Source organism: Carcharodon carcharias, chromosome 6 (assembly GCF_017639515.1).
Source record: "Carcharodon carcharias isolate sCarCar2 chromosome 6, sCarCar2.pri, whole genome shotgun sequence".
Classification (NCBI taxonomy): Eukaryota; Metazoa; Chordata; class Chondrichthyes; order Lamniformes; family Lamnidae; genus Carcharodon; species Carcharodon carcharias.
In genome coordinates this window covers 168,530,638-168,543,925 of record NC_054472.1, presented here as the reverse complement: position 1 = coordinate 168,543,925, position 13,288 = coordinate 168,530,638, and the positions used below count along the sequence as shown (strand labels likewise).

The window sequence follows — 13,288 nt, the reverse complement described above, 5'->3', positions numbered from 1 at the left end:
TCCTCCATCAATTGAGGTTTTTGAAACAACTCCACTGGCAGAACACCAATGATAATATGTAAAACTTACTTGGCTCTGTTCCAATATAAATGTGCACTCAGGGATTTATAATGGTGCAAGGCAACAGAAAATGTATACATGGACTTAAGATTTTAATTTTCATTGGTTGCATGAAAATATTTACACAATAGCATACACTTTCCTGCTCCATCTGTGTCAGCACACACACCAACTTTCACTTGGGGCAGGGTCTTCCGATCGGCGAGCACCCCGCGTGTTTTCTGTTTTCAGGTCGGCGGGGGCGCAGCCGAGTCAGATGTGTGCCCGCCGACCTGTCAACTGCCTATCGAGGTCATTGAAAAACTAATTAAGGTCGTTAATGGACTTGCCCATCCAATCTTAAGGGCAGGATTAGGTTTCATGAGGGTATTAAAATTTTTAAGAAAGGTTTCAATAAAACTTATGGACATATTCCAACTCATGTGACAGTGTCACATGAGGGGACATGGCAGGGAAAATTTTTAAACGTGTTTATTAAAAGTTTTAAATTGGAGCAGATCTCCCTGAGGCAGCTTTTGGCCTCAGGGAGATCTGCACACTCTTTCACACACATGCGCAAAAGAGCACGCTCCCAGCTGAGGGAATCCACCCCCCCCCACCCACCCCCCCACCACGCCTGCACAGGGAACGCATAGCACTTCCTGGCAGACGTCATGCTTGGTGGGCATTAATTGGCCCGCCCATGTAAAATGGCACGCCCCTGATTGGGGCACCGATCGGAGGCGTGCCCGCTCCTGCACTTCAATGTCGAAAATCACCTGATTAGGTAAAGTCACCTGTCAAGGTTGAAAGTCTCCTGCAACATTCATGGTTAGCAAATGAGGTGCAGAGATGCTTAACATTAAAGTTTTGAACTGAAACACAAAATGGTACCCTCTGGTACCTCATCCATGCTAATTTATCATCCTTTTAGTTTGAGGCCAAATGCTCAATGATGGAAGGGCACTTGACAAATTGAGAGCACTGAAGCAGAATCCATCCTGTCCTCACCTAACATCCTTGAGTGTTTACCGTCTTTGAATAGATGGATATCAAACAGAAGTAGGAGCATCTTGGTTGATTTCCACCCCTTGCCCCTTCTTAATGAAGAGCTGCTGAAATCCATTTCGACATCACAATCATCTTTCCATTTAAGATCAGTTGATTCTGCCTAGACCACAACTACTTTCCATCAACTGATTTTAGCAGGCAAATGAACAAACACGGATGCTCACTGTTAACATTAAGTATAGGCTGAATGCATTGCTTAGAATGATAAAAAAATTATAAAGGGTATAATAAGATAAATACTAATTGAAGTTCAGAAAAATAGATTTTTGGTGTTTAGTTTTTGCTAAGCTTCATGTTCTCTCATTCATTTCTTTAACTTTCAGATAAAACATTTGCTGTTACAATAAATAAGCTGTTGCCAGTATCTGACTCATATGTAGGGAAAGAAACTCCATTATACCGTATTTATTATACACATGCACCACACATCATGGCATGGCAATAGCTTTCGTGCTAGTAGATAAAAAATTATCAAGTTGCACATGTGAAAACACCAATTCAAGTGAAAAATTATTGCCATCAGTTTCACAGGATCAGAAAGCAGGAAGAAATGATGTAAAGATAGATGGATGCACAAAAAGACAAGCAATTAAAAGAAAGAGAAAGTTACCAATCTTACAACAGGTTCTCTGTGAAATGGAGAGCTATAATCGACATGCTGGGTTAGAATGAACACTTAGTTCACTCACTGCATTCAGGAAGAAATAATAGTTGGCATGGACGTTACTTAAAAAACTGATAGTTTTCATAACTTCCGTCAAAAAATATTTTGTCAATTGGTTAAAGTTGTGGACACATTATCACAACAGAAATATGATGTGCCAAGAAGCGGGTTTATGAATTTCCTCCAAAGCACCCTCAAATCTATTGAAGAGTGTGTGAATTTCATCCTTAAGGTGAAGGATGTAAGTGCCATTCATTTTGAGCACTCCAGGTTATGTGTACCACAATTAACTGCGGAGTGAAGTTTTTTCTTTTTTTTATTCATTCATTCATGGGATAGGGGTATTGCTGTTAAGGGCAGCATTTATTGCCCATTCCTAATTGCCCTTAAGATGGTGGTGGCGAGCCACCTTTTTAAATCTCAGCAGTCCATGTTGCGCAGGTACTTCCACAGTGCTGTTAGTTAGGGAGTGGATATTCTTTACTGCTGCAAGAGTGTGCCTCATCGACAGTTTCAAAGCAGTGCAACATTTTACCATTTTCCACATCAGTTGCTTTGTCACTTGTCAATTTAATACCAAACGGGGTAGTTACCTGGCTAGGCCCACCAGGAAACAGATCAATACTACGAAAGGTGATTTCATATGGAGCACTTAGTGTTCAGACTGAGGAGATACACATCCCATCAATCTGGGCTGGATATGAATCCAAATTGGAGGAGTGAAAGACCAGCGTTGAACTCAACTGCACCACCCGGTCATTCTTATGTGCTTATGATCTATTCATTGTTTGGAGAACTTCTTGTCAGTGCATTTTGAATGCAGAACCATGTGTAGCCAAAAAAAGGGTGTACTAATTGCACTGTGTCAGAGAGTGGTAACAAATGAGTTTGCATCCACAATTTCACCACATATTAGCCATCTGTGGAGATGTCATATAGAGGTGAAGTGTTTCTCTGCAGAGAGTGAGGGGAGAAGATTATTCTGAGATAACCTTGTGACATATGGTCTTAAAAAGGAAAAAATGAGCTAAAAAGGTGATTTTTCAATTCAATATATAAGGTTGGTGTTAAAGTGCATTACTCCTACCCAGTATGTGCATCAGGTGTAGAAGTTAAAATGCACCATCACTTAACAAAATTTAGTTCATTTATGTTCATCCTTAACTAGGTGACAATGTGTGTTGTTGTTGTTGTTTTCTCCCTTTGCACAGTGAATCCTAACCATTGCATCTCCCTGGACTCTTCTCCATTTTTCAGGCACCAGTTGTTGTTGCAGATTTACGTTCAGCCTGTCAAAGTAAAAGGGAAGCAGACGAGCACTCTGTCGATATGCTGAAGGGGGCAGAGAAGGTCTGCGCCGAGGACACATAGGAAGAAGCCTGTCAGAAGCAGACGCAGTGAATGGATGCTCATAAGCTTTTGATGGCTGTTCTAGACATAAACAAAACTTGGTGTTGCGCTGGGAGAACTCAGGAAAAGACAGACTGTCCAAGCTAAGACTGTGTTGCAAAGATGGCCGACGGGCTGGCTGCAGACAGACACAAAGCAGATTAAAGCAGAAAAGCAGCATGAATCAGTGATTACAAAAATGCGATTCCAAATATATGTGATTACTTTTATGACCATATGATTATTATGGATGACCAATAAACAACGCAAACCAAAATCAAAGACATGCTGCATCAAAAGCATAGACAGCAAACATAGCGTTATAGTGTACATTTAAATAAAGATTGTATTCCACAAATAAAATTTAACACCATAAGCATTAGATATTCCTAGAAAAGAAGGGACTCAAAGCTCCACCCTCTTTTTATCCTAAAGATAACCAGTTAAAATTTTCAATACATACTATTAACATCACAAATGCAGTAGAGGTTTGGTCATTTGGATTTATATATAAAACATACAGATCACTGAAAGGCAACTTATCTCATGGTACAAGAGTGGTGATTAGTTAAATTAGCTTTGTTGAATGAAAGATCAATATAAATAGATATATCCTGAACCCTGGTCAGGAAAACAAAGCCCGAGACCAGGGTGGGACCAGGAGGCAGCGAGAGAGGAGTGGTAACCTTGGTAAGAGTTAAAAGAGCAGGAGCTGAGAGTCAGACCAGAGATTTTTTAAAAAGCAGGAAGTGAGAGACTGGAGATTTAAAAAGAGCAGGAGCTAGACTCGGGGCTGAAAGTGGCGCGAGGACAGAGCGAGAGTTCCGGGGAGACTCGGGGCTGAAAGCTGCGCGAGGACAGAGCGAGAGTTCCGGGGAGACTCGGGGCTGAAAGCTGCGCGAGGACAGAGCGAGAGTTCTGGGGAGACTCGGGGCTGAAAGCTGCGCGAGGACAGAGGGAGAGTTCTGGGGAGACTCGGGGCTGAAAGCGGTATGAAGATGTCACGATTTAAAAAGTTACGCGACGCAGAGGAGGTAGCTGATTGCTAAGTAGGGTCAGGTGAGTACTTCTACTTCTACTTTTTATACTAATTAAACTGCTGCAGTCCATTAGCTTAAACAAAATAAAGTGAGGACTTTGGACTGTAGTGGAAGTGTGAGAATTGGAATAAGGCCCCTAGCGTAATTAGTATTCTTTAAACGGAGCCACTAATGAGCTTAATCTAAAGGGAAATCTTAATCTAAAGGGTGCAGAGCTTGCACCCGTGATTTGCCCCTCCTGCACTATGTGGGAAGTCATGGACACTTCCAGTGTCCCTGGTGACCATGTGTGCAGGAAGTGTGTCCAGCTACAGCTACTGGCTAACTGTATTTTGGAACTGGAGCTGCGGGTGGATTCACTGGGGAACATCCGCGATGCTAAGATTGTCATGGACAGCATATTCAGTGAGGTGGTCACACCGCAGGTAAAGACTGAACAGGGAGAAAGGGGATGGGTGACCACCAGGCAGACTAGAGGAAGGCAGGTAGTACAGGAGTCCCCTGTGGCTGTCCCCCTCTCTAATAGATCTATTGTTTTGGATACTGTTGGGGGTGATAACTTCTCAAAGGAAAGCAGCAGGAGCCAAGTCCACAGGTGGCTCTGCTGCACAAGAGAGGAAGAAGAGTGGCAGGGCTATAGTGATAGGAGATTCAATAGTAAGGGGAACAGAAAGGCATTTCTGCGGCCCAAAAGAGACTTCAGGATGGTATGTTGCCTCCCTGGTGCCAAGGTCAAGGATGTCTTGGAGAGGCTGCAGGGCATTCTGAAGGGGAAGGGTGAACGGCCAATGGTCGTGGTACATATTGGTACCAACGACATAGGTTAAAAAAAAAGGTCCTACAAGCTGAACATAGGGAGTTAGGACGTAAATTAGAAAATAGGACCTCAAAGGTAGTAATCTCAGAATCAGTGTCATGTGCTAGTGAGAGTAGAAATAACAGAATATATTGGATGAATATGCGGCTGAAGAAATGGCGTAGGGAGGAGGGATTCAGATTCCTGGGACATCGGGACCAGTTCTGCGAAAGGTGGGGCCAGTACAAACAGGACGAGTTGCATCTGGGCAGGACCGGGACGAATGTCCGCGGGTGAGTGTTTGCTAATGCATTGGGGGTGAGTTTAAACCAGAATGGCAGGGGGATGGGAACCTGAGCAGGGAGACAGAGGATAGAAACAAAAGACAGAAAAGTAAGAAGCAAAAGTGGAAGGCAGGAAAAACAAGGGCAAAAAACAAATGAGGCCATGGTGCAAAATAAAGCTAAGATGACCATCAAGGTTAAAAAGACAAGTCTAAAGGCATTGTATCTTAATGTATGGACTATTCGCAACAAGGTAGATGAATTAACAGCGCAAATAGATATAAACGGTTATGAGATAGTTGCAATTACAGAGACATGGCTGCTTGGGTTACCAAGGATGGGAACTGAACAACGAGGGGTATTCAATATTTAGGAAGGACAGACAAATAGGGAAAAGAGGTGGGGTAGCACTGTTAGAAAAAGGAAGAAATCAATGCAATAGTGAGGAAGGATATTGGCTCGGAAAATCATGATGTGGAAAAGGGTTGACAGTGGATAGGCAATGGCTAATATTTAAGGAACTTATGCACGAATTACAACAATTATTTATTCCTGTCTGGCACAAAAATAAAACATGGAAGGTGGCTCAACCATGGCTTACAAAAGAAATTAGGAATAGTATTAGGTCCAAAGAGGGGCACACAAAATTGCCAGAAAAAGCAGCAAGCCCGATGATTGGGAGCAGTTTAGAATGTAGTAAAAGTGGACAAAAAGATTAATCAAGAAGGGGAAAATGGAGTATGAGAATAAAGTTGCAAGGAACAGAAAAACTGACAATAAATGTTTAAATAAGTATGTGAAGAGAAAAAGATTAGCAATGACAAACGTAGGACTCTTACAGTCAGAAACAGGGGAAATTATAATGGGGAACAAAGAAATGGCAGAAGAATTGAATACATATTTTGGTTCTGTCTTCACAAAAGAGGACACAAATAATTTCCCAGAAATGTTAGGGAACCAAGGGTCTAGTGAGAGCGAGGAATTGAAGAAAATTGGTATTAGTAATAAACCATGGTGCTAGAGAAATTAATGAGGTTAAAATCTGAAGTATCCCCAGGGCCTGATAATCTACATCCCAGAGTACTAAAGGAATTGGCCCTGGAAATACTGGATGCATTGGTGATCATCTTCCAAACTTCTACCGACTCTGGAGCAGTTCCTACAGATTGGAGGGTGGCAAATGTAACCCCACTATTTAAAAAAAGAGGGAAAGAAAAAACAGAGAATTACAGACCAGTTAGCCTAACACCAGTAATAGGGAAAATGCTAGGGTCTATTATAATAGACGTGGTTACAGAACACTTGGAAAGCATTAACAAGATTAGACAAAGTCAGCATGGGCTTATAAAAGGGAAATCATGCTTAACTAATCCACTGGAGTGTTCTGAGGATGTCACTAGTAAAATAGATATGGGAGAACCAGTGGAAGTGGTTTATTTGGATTTCAAGAAGGCTTTTGATAAGGTCCTACATGAGATGCTAGTAGGCAAAATTAAAGCACATGGGATTGGGGGTAATATACTGACATGGACTGAGAATTGGTTGACAGACCAGAAACAGAGAGCGGGAATAAATGGGTCTTTTTCCCAGTGGCAGGCTGTGACTAGTAGTGTACCACAGGGATCAGTGCTTGGGTCCCAGCTTTCATGGTATATATAAATGACTTTGCTCTTGACAGAAAACTGGGTGGGGTTGTGAGGAGGAGGCTTCAAGCGACTTAGACAAGTTGTGTGTGTGGGCAAACACATGGCAGATGCAGTATAACATGGATAAATGTGAAGTTATACGCTTCGGTGTGAAAAACAGAAAAGCAGAGTATTATTTAAATGGTGATATATTGGGAAATGTGGATGTACAAAGGGATCTGGGTGCCCTTGTACACCAGTCAATGAAAGTAAACAGGCAGGTGCAGCAAGTAATTAGGAAGGTAAATGGTATGTTGGCTTTCATTGCAAGAGGATTTACGTTCAGGAGTAGGAATGACTTATTGCAGTTATACAAGGCCCTGGTGAGACCAGACCTGGAGTATTGTGTGCAGTTTTGGTCTCCCTACCTAAGAAAGGACATTCTTGCCATTGAGGGAATGCAGCGAAGGTTCACTAAGCTGATACCGGGGACGGCAGGACTGTCGTATTAGGAGAGATTGGTTCGACCGGGCCTGTATTCACTAGAGGTTAGAAAAATGAGAGGGCATCTGATTGAAATGTATAAAATTCTAACAGGGCTAGACAGGCAGGGAGGATGTTTCCCCTGGTTGGGGAGTCTAGAGCCAAGGGCCACAGTCCCAGGATACAGGGCAGGGTAGGACTGAGATGAGGTAAAATCTTTTCACTCAGATGGTGGTCAACCTGTGGAATTCTCTATCACAGAAGGTTGTGGAGGCCGGGTCACTGAGTATATTCAAGAAAGAAATTGATAAACTTTTGGAAATTAGGGGCATCAAGGGGTATGGAGAGAAAGCACAAAAATGGCGTTGTGATAGAAGATCAGCCATGATCATATTGAATGGCGGAGCAGGCTTGAAGGGCCAAATGGCCTACTCCTGTTCCTAGTTTCTATGTCTCTAACTTTCTTTGTACCATCACATACTGGTCAGTTTTGATTTTTGTTTTCAAATTAATGAATTCAACCAAATAAATTAGGTGCTGTAAATTAATTTCAAAGCTTCAAAATGGTGGTGCCCTCTCTCCAACTTTTTAAAATTTAAATTCAAGAATTTTGAAGGGGGTGGGGTGGGTGGGAGGTGGTGCATGGGTGCAGAGCAGTAGTGAAAAGCAGGGTAGGGGGTTCCTCTTGGGGTAGCTTTCAGACGTTGCCTCTAAGCCTGCCTGCAGTGCTGCCCACAGCCCACCCCTCCCACCAAACGTAATCTGCTGCCTCTCAGCGTTAAACTGGTCCCAGTCAGCCCCATTCAATTGTCTTTAATAAGCTGCTAGCGACCTAGATTGGCTAATGCCGCGTGTGGGCAGGTAGCCCTGTCATCCAGAGACCCCCACCCCATCCTGCCTGTCTAAAATGGCCCATGAAACCGACACCTGCAGGCAGAGGTATTTTTAACTCCCATCCATCTCTATTCCTGGCCCTATTGGGGCTTAAAAATCTAGCTTTAATTTCTGAAATCAAAAATCATGTGCAAATAGGGCCAGTGGCACGTCATTGTTCTGCCCTTGCATCAGCTCATTTGCTGCTGAAATCCTCATGCATTGTCTTGCTACTCTAGGCTTGACTATTTCAATATCCTGGCTGGCCTCTCATCGTCCACCCTATATAAACTCGAGGTCATCCAAAATTCCACCGCTGGTATCCTAATTTGCATTAAGTCCTGTTCACCTATCACCCCTATACTCACTGGCTAACGTTGGCTCTACTTCATCAATACCTCAATTTCAAAATTACCACCTTTATCTTCTTTTCAAATATCTCCATTGCCTTGCTCAATCCTCTCTCTAGATTTACATCCCTCCTGAGATCTGTACACTTCAATTTTGGCGCTTGGGGTCCCTGATTTTAATTGCTCCACAATTAGTGGCCATGTCTTCAGTTGCCAAGGTCCTAAGCTCTGGAATTTCCTCCCTATTCTCTCTGCCTCACTCTCCCTTTTAAGTTGTGCCTTAAAACCTACCTTGTTAACCAAGCTTTTCGTTAGTTGTTATAATACCTTCCTTCTGTGGTTCAGTGTCAAATTTTATTTGGTAACTCTCCTGTAAAGTGCCTTGGGTCATTTTACTACATTAAAGATGCTCTATAAATGCAAGCTGTTGTGCCTACTGATTTCATCAATACAAACCTATCCAAATATAAAATGAAGTTTTGGAGAAATGTTATTTCATATTTTCCCACCACTGATAGTCAAACTTGAAAACAAATACTGTAGGGTATTTTCTTCCATTGTGGCAAATGGAAAGATAGTTACAACTGTCCCATATTATTTACATCCGACCCATCAACAGTAACAAACATCTATTTGCTTTTGTAATAAACATATAATTTAATCAATGTTTGCACATAAACCATTAAAGTGTTATGGCTTGAAAAGATGCACCATGTCAAACAGGTAAATGAACATGCAACCAAAAAAACACTGCACGATAGATGAATCTTAAGACAATTAGATGTTTTTAAATAGTACAGATAGCTAGTTGGGTTGAATGCGCATGATACCTTCGGAGGGGCTTCATCTGATCCTCCTGAATCCCAGGAAACTGTGATCTGTCGTCTCTGTTCCATTCTCATTCGCTCTTCCTGCTGCACTTTCTCTTCTTCTAATATTGTACTGAAAGAAAGAAGATAATATTTATTTTATCTCATATCAGGAAAACAACATTTCCAAGCAAAATCCAGACAATTCACAAATTATCATTTGCATTCTTGCAAACAAATAGCAAATGATGGTGCTAGGAAGCATGAAGTGACCAAATTACTGCTATTTAGCATCTTTATCATATAAAAGCATCTCAAGATGTTTCATAGAGCTGTAATCAGACAAAAATAGACATGAATCCAAAGAATGAGACATTATGAGAAATGACCGAAAATTTGGTTGAAGAGGAAGGTTTTAAGGAGGGTGGTACAGGAGGTAAATTTAGGGAGAGAATTCCAGATTGTGCAACTTAGACAGTTGAAAGCACAGCTTCAAATGTTGGGAAGTGGCTGATGCTCCCTCCTAGGTGATAGCTTTGAAAAAATTTATTGAGTTTCAAAAAACACAAAACTGTATTATGCTTCGTGACATCACCCTATTAATTGCTTGAGCTCAAAATGGGATTTTGCAACAGTTTTCATTGAGTTACTAAACCCAAAACAATTTTGGAGCAATTCACCCCGAGTTCCAATCGAAAGGAGCAAGCATATGCCCTATGCAAACCAAAAATAATCTTTGCATGGACTGATCAACAAAGTGACTTGCACTTTTTACAGTTACATAGCAAATTAGGCCAGAAAATTGTTTAGGGCCTCTTTTTCGAATGTTATAAAGTGATGGACTTGAGAGTATAAGCCAAGAGACACAGGGTCATCCAAAAATGGGCCTCATCAGCATATTCCCAATCGGGGTCCTGAGGCAGCTTGCTAGTTTGGAGAAGGATTACATAGGAATTACAGCATAGAGGCAGGCCATTGTGTCCAACTAGTCTCTTTTAATTCTCTTATGTTATGTGGGTGTCGCTGTCTAGGCCAGCACTTTTTGCCCAACTATTTTCCCACGAGGTGGTGATGGTGGGCCGCCTTCTTGAACCATTGCAACCAAACTGGTGTAAGTGCACCCACAGTGTTGTTAGGAAGGGAGTTCCAGGATTTTGACCCAGCAACAGCGAAGGAATGATGGTGATATGGTTCCAGGTCAGGATGCTGTGTTGGCTTGGAGGGGAGCTTCCAGGTGGTGGTGTTCTCATACATCTGCTGCCTTTGTCCTGGGTTTGGAAGGTGCTGTCAAAGGAGGCTTAATGAGTTGCATCTTGTAGATGGTACACACTGGTGCCACTGTGTGTCGGTGGTGGAAGGAGTGAATTTTTAAAGGGCTGGATGGGGTGCCAATCAGCAGGCCTGGATGGTATCGAGCATCTTGAGTTTTGTTGGAACTGCACTCATTCAAGCAAATGGAGAATAATCTATCACACTCCTTACCACTGTCTTGGACAGGCTTTGGGGAGTCAGGAGGTGAATTACTCACAGCAGAATTCCCAACCTCTGACCGGTTCTTACTGCCACAATATTTATATGGCTGGCCAGTACAGTTTCTGGTCAATAGTAAACCCTAGGGTGTTGATAGTGGGGGGGTTCAGCAATGGTAATGCCAAACAGTAATGTCAAATACGTTGGTGTTTAATTGCACATGGACCTCCTCCCACTCTACTTCATCTAACCCTTTCATCCTAACCTTCAAAGGGAGATTTACATTGTATCTAACACCTCTATTCAAAAAAGGAGTCAGAAAGCAGCTAACTATACACCAGTTAGCTTAACATCTGCCATAGGGAAAATGCTTGAACACCTTATTAAGGAAGTAATAACAGGACATTTAGAAAATCATAATACAAGGACATTTAAAAAATCATAATACAGGGACATTTAGAAAATCATAATACAATCAGGCAGAGTCAACATCATATTGTGAAAAGGAAGTAGTGTTAGAAATTTATTAGAGTTCTTTATGGAAGAAAGGAGCAGGGGAAACAGTAGACACAGTGTATTTGGATTGCCAAGAGGCATTCAATAAGGGATAAATAACAAATACTAGCCTTGCCAGCAATGTCCACATCCCAATAAAAAAATAAAATATAAAGTGCCACATAAAAGGTTACTACACAAGCTAAGAGCTCATGGTACTGGGGAGTAAAATATTTGTATGGATAGTGGATTGGTTAGCTAACAGGAAGCAGTCAGGATAAATAGGTTGTTTTCAGGTTGGCAAACTGTAACTAGTAGAGTGCCAAAGGGATCAGTGCTGGGGTCTTAACAAATTATGATCTAGATTAATGACATGAATGAAGGACCGAGTGTATGCTAAATTTGCTGTTGACACAAAGGTAGGTAGGAAAGGACAGGGCCAGATCTGGTGAACCAAGCAGTAAGATCTCGGTCAGAGATCACTTCTAAGCGTCCGACAGTCATCTCAGATCAATCGCCTAAGTGATAACTGTATGATTCAAAATTGTTTTGTTTAAAATTCTCAATAAAGGTGCTGGATTTGCTGTGGGATTGTGTCAATTGTAATTCTTGCTCTTCGAATCAAAGGAAGAGGTCATCACCTATAAATGATTTGCAAAATCCAGTTCTAAGTTTGATGAATTCTATTTCTTCAAAACCAAAAGTACAGCCACAAACCAAAGCCAATACCCAAATCTGTCAAGTAATTCTCATTTTGAAAGAGTGCCAGAAAATTCACCAGTAAATTATATAACAGCTGAAACATTGTTGGGAGTTGGTATCAGATTCAGTGCTCACGACCCCTTTGTCTTACATTTGGATTGATCAGGTTCACAAACAAATAAGATGGTCCTGGAGTTTAAAATCACAAAGAATACACAGAATAAACAGAAAGGTAGACTATGGGCTGAATTTATGTTGTGACAGTTTTAAGGTGATAGTACAACAGTTCAAGGAAATGCACCACACTACAAGCCTGACTGACAATCTTAAATTGGTTGTCAGCGTAATTTTTCACACACTGAGGATTATTTAACGAATGTTGTCCAATCATAGAATCACATCTATTGTTGGACACTGTGTTTTGAGTTTTGAAAGCATGGGCTGGTTGGGTATGGTCTGTAGTGAACAGCAGAAGGGACATGCTGCTTGATATGATCCGCATTCTTTGGGACATATGGCCTACATACCTAGCATCATCCTGGCACTGAAACTCATATGCACATTACTTATTTGTGTGTACTGGAAGCTACATATATTAATACACAGGGCCCTGTTCTTTGCAAACAGAAAGAACACGTACGTACACTGCGCCTGTTTCAGCTAAACAAAATAAGTGATAGCCATTCGTTGGTTCATTCTTCAGAGAAATGCCTTGACCAATCAGAGTCAAACTGGTTTAAATTTGAAACAATACTTGTCAGTCATTATTAATTGGTGCATTCTCCATGACAACGCCTTTATCAATTAGCATCCACTTGCCAACCAATCAGCACTCTTTTTTCATGCAGTAAAAAGTTGTTGCTTCCCCTGACATTAGTATTCTTGCAACTGTCCTGATGGGTGCAAGACAAAAAGCTTTGACAAAATGTCTCTTTTCAACAATACTAAAGTGAAAAATGTCAAGATATTTTAATCAAAGGTAGCTGGTAGAATAACCATCAATGTGTTTATTCTTTTCAAAATCTACCTACTTTCTGAGGTGATTCTACTTCCCACTAAACATTCAGTTCTTTGCAAATTTTCTATTTCATTACTGTGATGGAACTAGCCTCAGGAGCTGCAATCTGGAATATGTTTCATTTTCTCGTCTAATGTTCTCCCCTCTTGTCTCTGCAAGGTACTGACTCGCACAATTACA

The 13,288-nt window shown here is 41.5% G+C and overlaps 1 protein-coding gene across 9 annotated transcripts in view; it reads right to left on the bottom strand.

Moving 5' to 3' along the window:
• The window catches only part of ptk2aa (protein tyrosine kinase 2aa), a 551,780-nt gene that overhangs the window by 62,177 nt on the left and 476,315 nt on the right, over positions 1 to 13,288 (bottom strand). For all 9 annotated transcript variants that reach the window (XM_041189015.1, XM_041189013.1, XM_041189014.1 and 6 more), the window contains one exon: positions 9,445 to 9,556. In XM_041189015.1, the coding sequence (XP_041044949.1) occupies positions 9,445 to 9,556 (112 nt within the window). The remainder of the gene's footprint in view (positions 1 to 9,444; positions 9,557 to 13,288) is intronic.